The sequence below is a fragment of the Sorex fumeus genome, unplaced genomic scaffold (genome assembly GCF_029834395.1).
Source record: "Sorex fumeus unplaced genomic scaffold, SorFum_2.1 ptg000041l, whole genome shotgun sequence".
NCBI classification, from domain to species: domain Eukaryota; kingdom Metazoa; phylum Chordata; class Mammalia; order Eulipotyphla; family Soricidae; genus Sorex; species Sorex fumeus.
The window spans coordinates 1,042,501-1,054,875 of record NW_026606098.1 but is presented as its reverse complement, the minus strand read 5'-3'; the positions used below and the strand labels follow the sequence as shown (position 1 = coordinate 1,054,875).

At 52.8% G+C, this 12,375-nt stretch overlaps 1 protein-coding gene across 2 annotated transcripts in view; it reads left to right on the top strand.

The window, feature by feature from the left end:
- HLCS (holocarboxylase synthetase) overlaps positions 1-12,375 on the top strand; it is a 167,663-nt gene that overhangs the window by 152,877 nt on the left and 2,411 nt on the right. For both annotated transcript variants that reach the window (XM_056119533.1, XM_056119532.1), the window contains exons 7-9: positions 5,597-5,664; positions 7,961-8,121; positions 11,632-11,746. In XM_056119533.1, coding sequence (XP_055975508.1) covers positions 5,597-5,664; positions 7,961-8,121; positions 11,632-11,746 — 344 coding nt within the window. The remainder of the gene's footprint in view (positions 1-5,596; positions 5,665-7,960; positions 8,122-11,631; positions 11,747-12,375) is intronic.

The window sequence follows — 12,375 nt, the reverse complement described above, 5'->3', positions numbered from 1 at the left end:
ACCCTCGAAAGAGCATCTGCAGGTGGTAGCTGTCTTCTAGAAGGAGAGGGAGTAAGGAAGCAGGTGTATCTCTGAGCAGGGAGGAAGAAGAGCGATGCCTGGAATCATGATGAAGCTGGAGAGGGAGAAGCAGGAAGAAGGGGTGTGGACAGTAGGGTGACACTTCCTGTCCATCTGAGAACCTTCAGGAGAAGGGATGTGGGCAGTAGGGTGACACTTCTGTCTACCTGAGAACCTTCAGGAGAAGGGATGTGCGCAGAAGGGTGACACTTCCTGTCTACCTGGGAACCTTCAGGACAAAGCGGTGCCTGGAGCTGAGTTGAGAAAGAAGGGGTGGAGAAAGGGTGTACTTGGGGGCAGAAGTACAGGGGGGCGGTACCCTTTCTTCAGAGGGTGACCCAGCCACACTAAAGTGAAAGAAAAAAGGAACTTTCCAATGTTGCCTTAGACTCAAGCCCCTTAGGACAAAGAACAGACCACAGTGATGACAGAGCCTTGGTCAGAAGCTTGTTTACCACAGTAGCCTGGGCCAGCAGCTCTGAAACCACATTGTGTGTGTGTCACTATTGAGCAAATAAGGAAGCATATCTGAGCTCATGTGAGCCAGGTCTGTCCCTCTGGAGGGCAAGGTCACAGAGCTACAAAGGGGTGGGGCAGGGGGATTGGTGTAGCACGAACCCTGTGTGTTGGATAGGGCTTAAGCATTTCCAGTGAGTGTGTATGGTTTTAGGGAGGGAGGAAGAGGGGAAGGAGGGAAAGAAGATAAAAAGGATGGAGAGAAGGAAGGAAGGACAGGAGGGAGGTAGGAAAGAAGGAAGGGAGGGAGGGAGGGAGGGAGGGAGGGAGGGAGGGAGGGAGGGAGGGAGGGAGGGAGGAAGAAGGGAAGCGAGGGAGGAAGGAAGGAAGGAAGGAGGAAAGGAAGGAAGGAAGGAAGGAAGGAAGGAAAGGAAAGAGGGAAGGAAGGAGGGAAGGAAGGGGGAAGAGAGGAAGGATCTATCTTTAGGACTATAACTGGACATCTACAGCATCATTTTTTTAAAATTTTTTTGCTTTTTGGGTCCCACCCAGCAATGCACAGGGGCTACTCCTGGTTCACGCACTCAGGGGACCATATGGGATGCTAGGAATCAAACTTGGGTCGGCCGCATGCAAGGCAAATGCCCTACCCACTGGGCTATCTCTCCAGCCCCTCTATAGCATCATTTGACTAGTTCCAAATTAAAGCAGGTTTCCAATATGAGAAATTTACTTTGTAAAATGCTATCTATGGTCCCGGAGTGATTATACAGTGGGTTGGGTGCTTATTGCATGCCACCCACCAGATTCAATCCTCTGCACCCTATATGGGACCCTAGCTCACCAGGAGTGAGCTCTGAGTACCTCGGGTATGGCCCCATACCAGACAAAAAACAACCAGACAAAAAATAATATCTCTGTGTGTGTATGCGTGTGTGTGTGTGTGTGTGTGTGTGTGTATTTACTCTTGCTTCTTTGGAGCCACATCTGATGGTGATTGGGGGTATCCTCTGCGATCAGGCCTTTGAGACCAGGGGACCCTGTAGACCTGGGGATCAGCATGTGCTGTAGTTGTTGGAACCCTCTGCCTGGCCTCTGTGTGTTTTTAAAGAAGATGAAAGAGTAGAACAATATACACCTTCAGTGAGAAGATGGACTTATATGAATAACTTATTTATTATACTTAAGTAGTTAAAACTTTCTGTTTTGTACTTTTTAGTATTTTTTCCCGAATAATAGCACCTGTTAAAATCATCATCACTAAAAGTTTGGTATCTCAGAGTTTTCTAAAATGCATTTTCTAGGAACTGAAAAGATAGTACAGGGACTAACCCACTTGCTTTGTGCACGGAGAACCTCGATTCTACATGTGGCACCACATACGGTTCCCCAAGCTCCACCAGGAGTGAGCCCAGAGCACAGAACCAAGAGTAAGCCCTGAACAATGCTGGGTGTGGCCCAAAATCCAGACAAAAGAAAAGGAATGAAAAACAATTTAAAGAACCATAACTTACAAACTTATTGATAGCTGAGTTTTAGGCATATAGTATTTTTTTAAATTTTTCAATTTTTATTTTTTTTTCATCACACCCAGCAATGCTCAGGGGTTACTTCTGGCTTTGCACTCAGGAATCACTCTTGGTGGTGCTTGGGGGACCATATGGGATGCTGGGAAACGAACCTGGGTCAGCTGCGTGCAAGGCAAACGCCCAACCTGCTGTGCTATTGCTCCAGCCCCAGGCATATAGTAGTTTAACACCAGTCTTACCACCAGTGTCAACTTCCTTCCACCAGTGTTCCCGTTCTCCATCTCTCTCCACCCCCTGCCGCCTTCCCACCTGTCACCTTGACAGGCACATGATGAAGTCCAGAGGCTGCAGCTTAGATCTCATGTTTCCAGTGTTGTTGAGTCAGTGTTTTGGATAGATACCGGCTGTACCTTTCTTCCACATCACCAGTATAACCAAAGTCCCGGCCCCCTGGTCCCCCCATTTTTTCCCTTTCTCATCTTCTTCCTTCCCCCCTTGATTTCTTTCCTTCCCTTTTCTTCCCTTCCCTAAACTCTTGGGTCAAGGGTGATCTAAGCATCCCCACTTTCCTACACTATATTAAAAGAAAAAGTATTTCTACTCATTAATTGCTAGCCAATAAGCTTTATGAAAAGTGGTGCTGGAGATGTTATTCTTCTAAGGCAGTTTTCCCCCCCTCTTGTTGTTAGAAATATTATTGAAAGTCACTATTAATATGATTTGTAGAGGTAGTACAGCAGGTTTAGCATTTGCCTTGCGTGTGGCAGACCCAGGCTTGATCCCCAGCACCCCATAGGGTCCCCAGGCCTTCCACATTGAAGCATGGAACCAGCAGCAAGCCCTGAGCAAGGTGTGACCCCCAAGCAAAAGAAACCAAAATAATGATTTGTAAACATAAAAACCGCTTTCCCACATTTTCAGAATAGTTAAAAAGCTGTTAAATCTTGGACTGGAGTGATAGCACAGCGGGTAGGGCGTTTGCTTTGCACGCAGCCAACATGGCTAACACAGGTTCGATTCCCAGCATCCCATATGGTCCCCCGAGCACCACCAGGAGCCTTTCCTGAGTGCATGAGCCAAGAGTAACCCCTGAGCATCGCCGGGTGTGACCCAAAAAGCAAAAAAAAAACAAAAAAGCTATTAAATCTAGACATTCACTTATAAATCAATCCCAAATACACTATCATTTCTAATAATAACTTGAAAATTATTATTATTCTTAAATCATTTCCATCACCTTAAAGAAACATTTTAGAAATAAAGGAAAATTTTAAAAAAAATGAAGGGAAAAACATCTGGCAGATCCGACTGCCCAGAGCAGAAATGGGTCTTCATTCAGAGCCACGCTCGTTCCCACTATCCACCTGCTAGATGAGCTTTGTCCACTGAAGATTTGTTCCACTGATAGTGTGACGTTGCAGGTGTGGCCTCTGGTGGAACCTGACAGTGCCATGAAGTCTTGCATTGTCGGGCGTTGTCGGGCTTGACCAAAGCTCCTGCCTGGGCTGCTGTGGGGCGTGAGAACTGAGTCTCGGGGGTACCTGGGCACTGCAGTGCTCTGCTGCCACGTTGGGAACCACCCCCATTCCACGCCGTGGCCAGCGCAGATAGGAAATGGTGCAGAAGGCCTCAGTCTGCACCCCCTCTCCCCCCCGCGTCTTTCTGTTTCCTTTCAGGAAGACCCATCCACTCAGCATGGCGTTCACAGTGTCTGCTCCCTGCAAATGCCACCCTGGGCACCTCCCACTCCTGACCGGCTTGGGGAAGGGGAGGAGAAGCTGTGTGCGTTGTGTGGGGGCTTCACCCACGGTTATCCCTCAGCCCCGGCAAACAGGGGTCTTCAGACCTTCCCCCAGTCTCAGAATCTTGACCCCGGCTCCATCTTCTTCTCAGTATGCCCTCTTAACTGCTGCCAAGCCTCTGGAGGCTTCCTTCCTCCTTCCACTTTATTCTAGAAGCCTGCACCAGGGTTCTGGAGCGGCCCGCCAGCTAGAGCTTATACGTGTCATGGCTCCATGCGTGTCTCCAACACATGCCGGGTCACCCCCCAAGGGGGAGAGCCTGTCTGGCCCGCACCCGCTATTGCTCACATCCCCAAGAAGTGCCAGGCAGCCCCTGTGACCCTGGGGGTACTTTCAGGGTCCAAAGTGCGTGAAAGACCCTGTCAGCTCCCCATGTGCAGAGTCACCTCTGCTGGACTCAGTGCAACACCGGCAGGAAGATTTAGAGGCCAGTTGGATGGGGCTGACACAGCACCATGGTGGCTCACTCACGGTGGCACAGAGGAATTGTTGCCGAGCTGTGTTTCATGGTGGCGGACAGGGGCCCACCCGCTAGCCCACCTGTCCTGTGCCCTCCTCTCCTCCAGCTCCCTCAGGCCCCTCTCAGGTAGGCGCCCAGAGGGTGTCTGTGTCTTCCTGCGTTTTCTCTTCCGCGGTTGCTGAGCATGAGAGTTCCTCAAGGAATTCCATCCTTGGGGCTGCTGGACTCACGTGGGAAATGTTCTCATGGTCCAAGACATCCTCTCTGTCTGCCGCCTCTGCACTCATCTTCTCCCTTCCCCACACAAAGGTCTTCCCAGAGGGCCAAGAGTCAGGTCAGGGAGATGGCCTTGTGGCTGTCTTCAGGTCGTTGACCTGGTTCAGTTCCCAGCACCCATGGTCAACCCCCAGCCACCACCTGGTGACCCCCGAGGACAGTCAGGAGTGGTCCAATTCCCCCCCAAAACAAAAAACAGAAACAAATGGCCCTGAACTCTGCCCCCAGAAACACGTGAACCCATTTTCCCATGGCTGCAATGACCTAGCCCAGGCCCTTCCTTCTCAGTCACTTGCACCAGCTCTCTAGGGACAGATGTGACCCTTTCTTACACTAGAAATTCATCTAAAGTGACCGGGAGCCCATTCATAAGTGTGGGGGTCCCCCATCCTTTCTCCTGACTGAAAAAAAAAAAGTGAAGTAAAATGAAGTGAATGTTGACTTGCCTGGCGACACGGAGCCCCTCTTTCCTCCCCCAGAGGGAAATTTGGCTTCTTCTCCTGAAGCCGTTGAAAAGCCCCCACCCGCCCCCTTGCTCCTGGCTTCTCCTGGGCTCCCGAAGGTGTGGATTTATTTACTCCCGCGCGCGCGTAATTAGTTCTCGGGGGAGAGCGTGTCTCTGGCCGGGCTTCACGGCCACCCTATCGGCGCTCCGGATAATCAGAACCGCCTGTCAGGACGGGAAGGCGCAGTAAATAGAACCACATGTCAGGGACTGCTGCTCGGCCCTGGCGGGGGACGACCTGGACAGGACCCGGAGAATCTCCCCGGACACAGTCCCAGCAGGCCCTCAGGCCTCCCCCTCAGCCAGTTTGGGGGTGAATTGGGGTTTCTCGCCCTGTGGCTGACTTACCCGTTCCAGAAACCATCCCGAGGTGACCTGCCTTCTGGCTTCGAATCTCTCTGACGACTGAACTGAGAATTGGCCCTCCCCCTGTTCCCCTCCTGCCCCCCACCCTCAGGAACACACCCCTGTACTTCTGAATGACAGGTTTTTTTGTCACCACTGGCAGGTTGATGTTTGAGATACCACCAGAAATGGGTTTAATCGCCATTGCGGGCCGCCAGACACAAGGCAGAGGTGAGCATGGGGTTTGTCTGTTCTTGGGTGAGGTCTCTGCAGGCCGTGCTTCAGAGACGATCTCCTCTCCTGAAAGGTGGGGCAGAGTGGGAGGAGGAGGAGGGAAGGGGAGGAGTGGAAGAGAAGGGGCAGGAAGAGAGGGAGGGAATGGAGGGAGGAGGAGGAAGAGAGAAAATGGGGAAGAAGGAAGGATGGGGAGGAGGGAGGGGAGGAGGAAGTTGGGAGAGGGGAGTGGAGGAGCGATGGGGAGGAGAAAGGAGAGGGGAGTGGAGAAGGAATGGGGAGGAAGAAGGGATGGAGAGGAGGAAGTGGAGAGGACGATGGAGGCAGAAGGGATGAGAACAGAGGGGAATAGAGGAGAGAGGGTTGGAGGAGGGAGATAGGGGAGTGGAGGAGGGAGGAAGAGTAAGAGGAGGATGGAGGAGGGAAAGGAGGAGGAAGGAGTGAGAGAGGAGTGGAGGCTGTAGGGGAGGAGGAAGAAGAGAGAGGGGAGTGGAGGAGGGAGGAAGGAGGGAGAGGAGGGGAGGAGGGAGGGGGAGGAATGAGGGAGAGGGCAGTTGAGGAGGGAGGGAAGTGGAGGAGGGAGGAAGAAGGGAGAGGGGAGGGGAGGAGGGAGGGGGGAAGGAGGGAGAGGGGAGTGAAGGAGGGAGGGGAGTAGAGGAGGGAGGGGGAGTGGAGGAGGGAGGGGAGTAGAGGAGGGAGGGGGAGTGGAGGAGGGAGGGCGGTGGAGGAGGGAGAGGGAGGAAGGAGAGGGGAGTGGAGGAGGCAGGGGGAGGAAGGAGAGGGGAGTGGAGGAGGGAGGAGGAGGAAGGAGGGAGAGGGGAGTGGAGGGGGAGGGGAGGAGGGAGAGGGGAGGGGGAAAAAGGAGGGAGAGGGGAGTGCAGGAGTGTCTTTCACCTCCAGCAGTGACACCTGTGACTCAGGTGACACCTCACATCCTGGCTGTCACTACGGTCCCCTGCTTAGAGCCTGCCCTGTGGCACGTGGGGTGTGTGCCCTAACAGTGCGGCAGAGATACCTGTTTTCCTGAAGGTTGTCTGGGGCTCTGCTTTGTGGCTTTGGAGTGTGAGGTGGGTCCCCTCACTGGCTGCTGACGGCGGCGGCCTCCGGGAAGCAGGGATGGCTCAGCCCTGGGTCCCCGCCCCAAAGTCCCCATAGGAGGCCACCCCTGCCCACCCAGTGCCCTGTCAGCTCAAAGCAGCTCCTCTTCCCATCTCAGATGCAGCCCCCCAAAACGAGTCCACCTCCCCCAAACGAAGAATCCACTGTTTTCTCTCTTTCTCTTAAACATGTCAGACAGACACCCGTCAAATAGAAAAAATGCCAGTTTGTCGGCATTTTGGATTCAACCTGGTGCTAGCCAAGAGAAGACAGTGGAACTCCCATTCCTCTTGTTTTGATCACTTCATCTTTCTGATTTTTGTTTTGTTTGGGGGCCACACTCAGCGGTGGTCAGAGATCATTTCTGGCAGGACCCAGGGCACTGTAGGGGTGCCAGGCATTGAACCTGGGTTGGCCATGTGCAAATCAAGTGCCTTACCCGTTATACAATTGCCAACCCCCTTTATGATTTTTTTTCGTTTTTTCCCCCATAGGGCTGAAGTGATAGCACAGCGGGTAGGGCGTTTGCCTTGCATGCGGCCGACCCGGCTGACCCGAGTTTGATTCCTCTGCCCCTCTTGGAGAGCCCAGCAAGCTACCGAGAGTATCTCGCCTGCACGGCAAAGCCTGGCAAGCTACCCATGGCGTATTTGATATGCCAAACACAGTAACAACAAAGTCTCACCATGGAGACGTTACAGGGCAAATTGATGAACAACAGGAGGACAGTGCTACAGTGCTTTTCCCCCATGGCCCCTCCAACGATTTTTGTTTTTAAAGAATAACCTAAGAGGGTTATTCTCAGAGATCCCTTTTCATTTTTTTCATTACTATTTTTCCTTTACCCACTTGTATTCATTTTTTTTTTTTGCTTTTTTTTTGGGGGGGGGGTCACACCCTGCAATGCACAGGGGTTACTCCTGGCTCATGCACTCAGGAATTACTCCTGAAGGTGCTCGGGGGACCATATGGGATGTTGGGAATCGAACCTGGGTCGGCTGCATGCAAGGAAAACGCTCTACCCGCTGTATTAGCCCTCCAGCCCCAGTATTCCTAATTATAAAAAAAAAATGGTGGTGACACCCAGCAGTGCTCGGGGCTGACTCCCAGCTCTGTGCTCAGGGTTGGCTGCCAGCAGGGCTGAGGGGATGAAGTCGGCTCACGCTCACGTGGGCGGGTGGGGCCTGTGTTCCAGGGCGCGGCAGGAACGCGTGGCTGAGCCCCGTGGGCTGCGCGCTGGCCACCGTGCTGGTCACCGTGCCCCTGAGGTCCCACCTGGGACAGAGGATCCCCTTCGTTCAGCACCTGGCGTCGCTGGCCGTGGTGGAGGCGGTGAGGTCCATCCCCGGCTACCAGGTACGTTCACTTTCCCTCCGTGTGCCCCATGTGCACGGTGGGACGGGCAAGGGGTGAGCGCCGGCGGGTGCCTGCGGAGCGGATACCGCGGCCAAACTGGTCACGCGGGCCCCTAACGCAAGGAGTACCGGGTCGCAGACACCCACCTTCAAACAGTGTGGTAGGGTGAGCCTGTTTCTGCTGTAACTGAAGCAGGAGTGACCAGAGGGAGTGATTGGTGATTTCCAGTTCATGGGCCTGAAAATCTTTCTTAGCCGGGGACTCCACTGCCTGGCCACCACACAGCACCCCTTAGTTCCTTGGTGACTCCAGTCCCCAGCTCCACGGACTCACGGACCACTCCACTAATGTGCCACTTTCACTGCCAGTTTGTGAGGTCAGTTACGAAAGAGAAACAGGCTGGGTATTCACGGGGTGGCCCCAGCTCTACCTGCCTCATCCTCCATCCTCAGAGCAGAGTTTTGAAGCTAGAAAAAGGGACTTTGGCTCTTTCTCCCCTTCCTCCCCCCCACCAGATTTTGCTCTCATGAGCCTGGTGGAATGTCCTGAAAAACTGCCAGACTTTTGGTACAAAATGTGGCAGTACCACCCTGGCGAAGTCAGACAGGACAAAAAAGGCAGCAGAGGTTGGTGCGATAGCACAGCGGGGAGGGCACTTGCCTTGCATGAGGCCAACATAGGTCCAATCCCCGGCATCCCATATGGTCCTCTGGGCCCTGCCAGGAGTGATCTCTGAGTGCAGAGCCAGGAGTCAGCCCTGAGCATCGCTGGGTGTGGTCCCCAGCCCTCAACAAGGGCAAGGATTCTCTGGATGCTCAAGGCAAATGGTTATGGAGGTCACACTCAGCCAGTTTTCTGGAAAAGGGCTAAAACGACAAAGAAAATTGTGTGGAGGCTTGAGTGCATTGAGCCCAGCTGCAGAGCTAAGAGATGCAGCCTTTGGGACTGGGGGACTATTTATTATTTATTTAATTTTTTTTTTTTTTGCGTCACACCTGGCGATGATGCACAGGGGTTACTTCTGATTTATGCACTCAGAAATTACTCCTGGCGGTGCTCAGGGGACCATATGGGATGCTGGGAATCGAACCCGGGTCAGCTGCGCTCAAGGCAGACACCCTACCCGCTGTGCTATCGCTCCAGCCCCGGGACTATTTTTAAAAAAAAGTTATAAGGGTCAAGGGATCCAGTTATGTGCTTCATCTGCAGACTTTAGAATCTTTAGAATTAATCTGCATTCTGCTAAAATCAGGTCACGGTTGGCATTGGGGGAGAGACATAAACGAGGGTCATGAATAAAGTTCCTTGCAGGGGGCAATTTGCTTGATCAAAAACAAAACCATAAAAAGAGGGGTGATCCTGTGCCAGTCCTTCAGGCCCCTGCTGTGCATTCTTCACGCCCCAGGCCATTGGCTGAATTCTGGATGCCCAGTGCTCAGATCAGGTGTGACAGTGGTTGTGTTCTCACATCACCTCAGACAGGCTGCGTGCAGTGTCCAGCCCTCGACTTGGACATTTCTGGCCTTTCCTTGCACTCGCAACACTCCCTGGTTTTCACAGGTGCAGCCCATGGCCAGGACATTGTCCTGAGGACAGTCATTGAAGGGACAAGGCTCAGTCCTGGGAACTTTTTTTTTTTTAACTATTGAGAGCCTGGCAAGCTACCGAGAGTATCTCACCCACACGGCAAAGCCTGGCAAGCTACCCGTGAAGTATTTGATATGCCAAAACACAGTAACAACAAGTCTCACAATGGAGATGTTACTGGGCCCGCTCGAGCAAATCGATGACCAATGGCAGGACAGTGCAGTGCTATTGAATCACAATGAGATACACAGTTACAGAGTTGTTCATGCTTGGGTTTCAGTCATACAACGTTCCAACACCCTTAGTTCCTTCACCAATGTACATTTCTGTTCTTTTTTTGGGGGGGGGGGTTCACACTGGTGATGTACAGGGGTTACTCCTGGCTTTGCACTCAGAAATTACTCCTGGCAGTGCTCGGGGGACCACTTGGGATGCTGGGAACTGAACCCGGGTCAGCTGCATGTAAGGCAAACACCCTACCCACTGTACTATCGCTCCAGACCCACCAGTGTACATTTCTGACCACCAGTGTCCCCAGATTCCCTCCTGTCCCTCCCCACTGAACCTGCCTCTATGGCAGACACCCCTGCTTTCCTTTTAGGCATTGTGGTTTGCAAGACAGGCAGTTAAAGGGGATCATGCGTATCCCTTTGCCTCCTTTCAGCACTCAGTTCTTGTCCAGAGTGATCATTTCCAGTTTATCAGTGCCATAGTGGTCCCTGCTCTGTCATAACTACCCCTCCCCCCACAATTTGTGACAAACTTCCTACAGTGGACAATTCAGAATGGGCTGGAGCAATAGCACAGCAGGAGGGCATTTGCCTTGGGCACATCCAGCCTGGCTGAGCAGGGTTCAATTCCTCCGCCCCTCTCGGAGAGCCCGGCAAGCTACTGAGAGTATCTCGCCCGCACGATAGAGCCTGGCAAGCTACCTGTGACGTATTCAATATGCCAAACACAGTAACAACAAGTTTCAAAATAGAGACGTTATTGGGCCCGCTTGAGCAAATTGATGAACAACGGGAGGACACTTAATTTAATATTTTTATTATTTTTTTCATCACTGTGAGATACAGTTACAAAGCTTTCCTGTTTGAGTTTCAGTCATACAGTGATCAATCACCCAACCCTCCACCAGTGCACATCTTCCACCACCGAGAACCTCAGTATCCCCCCCCCATCCCACCTCTCCCCCTGCCTCTGTGGCAGACAGTCCCCCCCATACCCTCTTGTATTGCTTGTTATGAATAGCATAAGATGTTGCATGGCCCCTCTCAAAGCTGTGTGCTCCTGGAATTCTAAAATTTTAGATAATTAGGGTCTGGAGAAATCTGCATTGCGCTGCTCAGTTCAGAGATTCTTTTGTGTGTCTCTGGATCATGGCCATTAAGGAGCTCAAGTAGCAGCCCGAGGCAGTTTGTATGAGTGACCTCCAAGGTCCTATGGGGGAAGCGGGGATAAGAGGGACCAGCCCATCTCCTATCCATTGTGGTCTGGAGTTTACTGTCACTGAACCTGCGCACCTGCTCTTCTCATTGGGTTCTGGAAGTTAGCAGCTGCCGGGGTTTTTAGGGGGCAGGTGGAGGGGACACTCACACTTTTAACCTTAGCAGCCAGTAAATAAATGAGTGACTTAGAGAAATAGGGAGAATAGTGAGCCCGGACGCATAGCTGCACATTCTGCTCACTGTCCTTCTATTGACTGATTTGGGGGGACACACACCCAGCAGGGCTTGGGGAAGGGGGCTGCTCTCAGCTTGTGCTCAGGACTTGCTCCCAGAGGTACTGGAGGTGGTGGTGGAGTGGATGGGGCCGCCCACAAGCAAAGCCTGTCTGTCCTTGCTCTGTCTCGGGGCTCGCCATCCCTTCACCCCCATGCCACCCCGGGTCCCTGCCGGCTTCTTAGTGCAGCTCTCTCTCTAGGACATCAACCTGCGAGTGAAGTGGCCCAACGACATCTATTACAGCGACCTCATGAAGATTGGGGGCGTGCTGGTCAACTCCACGCTGCTCGGGGAGACCTTTCACATCCTCATCGGTAAGTGTTCGCCACCTCTCCCTGGACCTTCGGAGGATGGAAACGGAACTCAGGGCGGGAAACAAGGACCCGGGGACGGTGTTGCCCAACATCACATGCATTAGGCTTCAATCCCCACCACCGCAGAGGGTCCCCCAAGCACTGCCAGGAGTGATCCCTGAGCACAGAGCCAGGAGTCCACCCTGAGCACTACCCAGGGTGAACTAAAACAAAACACACACAAACAGAACTCGGTTCTGAGTGGCTCCTAGGGTCACCTCTGGTGGGGCTCCCTACTTACTGTACCATCGCTCCAGCTCTCCCAAAGACCCCCATACATTGTAAATGTCATCATTCTTTCCCAGGTGAGTCACGGGGCCATTTATTTTCACTGGGAGGCCCTACGGACGCTGGCCTTGCAGGAGTTCTCACAGGATCTCAGACCTTAGTGAAAAGCTCTCGAGGTTGATCCTGGACTTGCAGAGAGCGACTCCCAAGTTTGGCATCTCCCTGAGGGGTGGGGTGTGAAATCACAATTGTTCCATCTGGTTCTGTCCTCACCCCCTGCCCCAAAGCCTGAGTCTGTGCGAGGTCCCCTGAATCAGAGCGTGGCCCCCTACTCCCCTTCCTAAGAAGATGGGCAGCCTCCT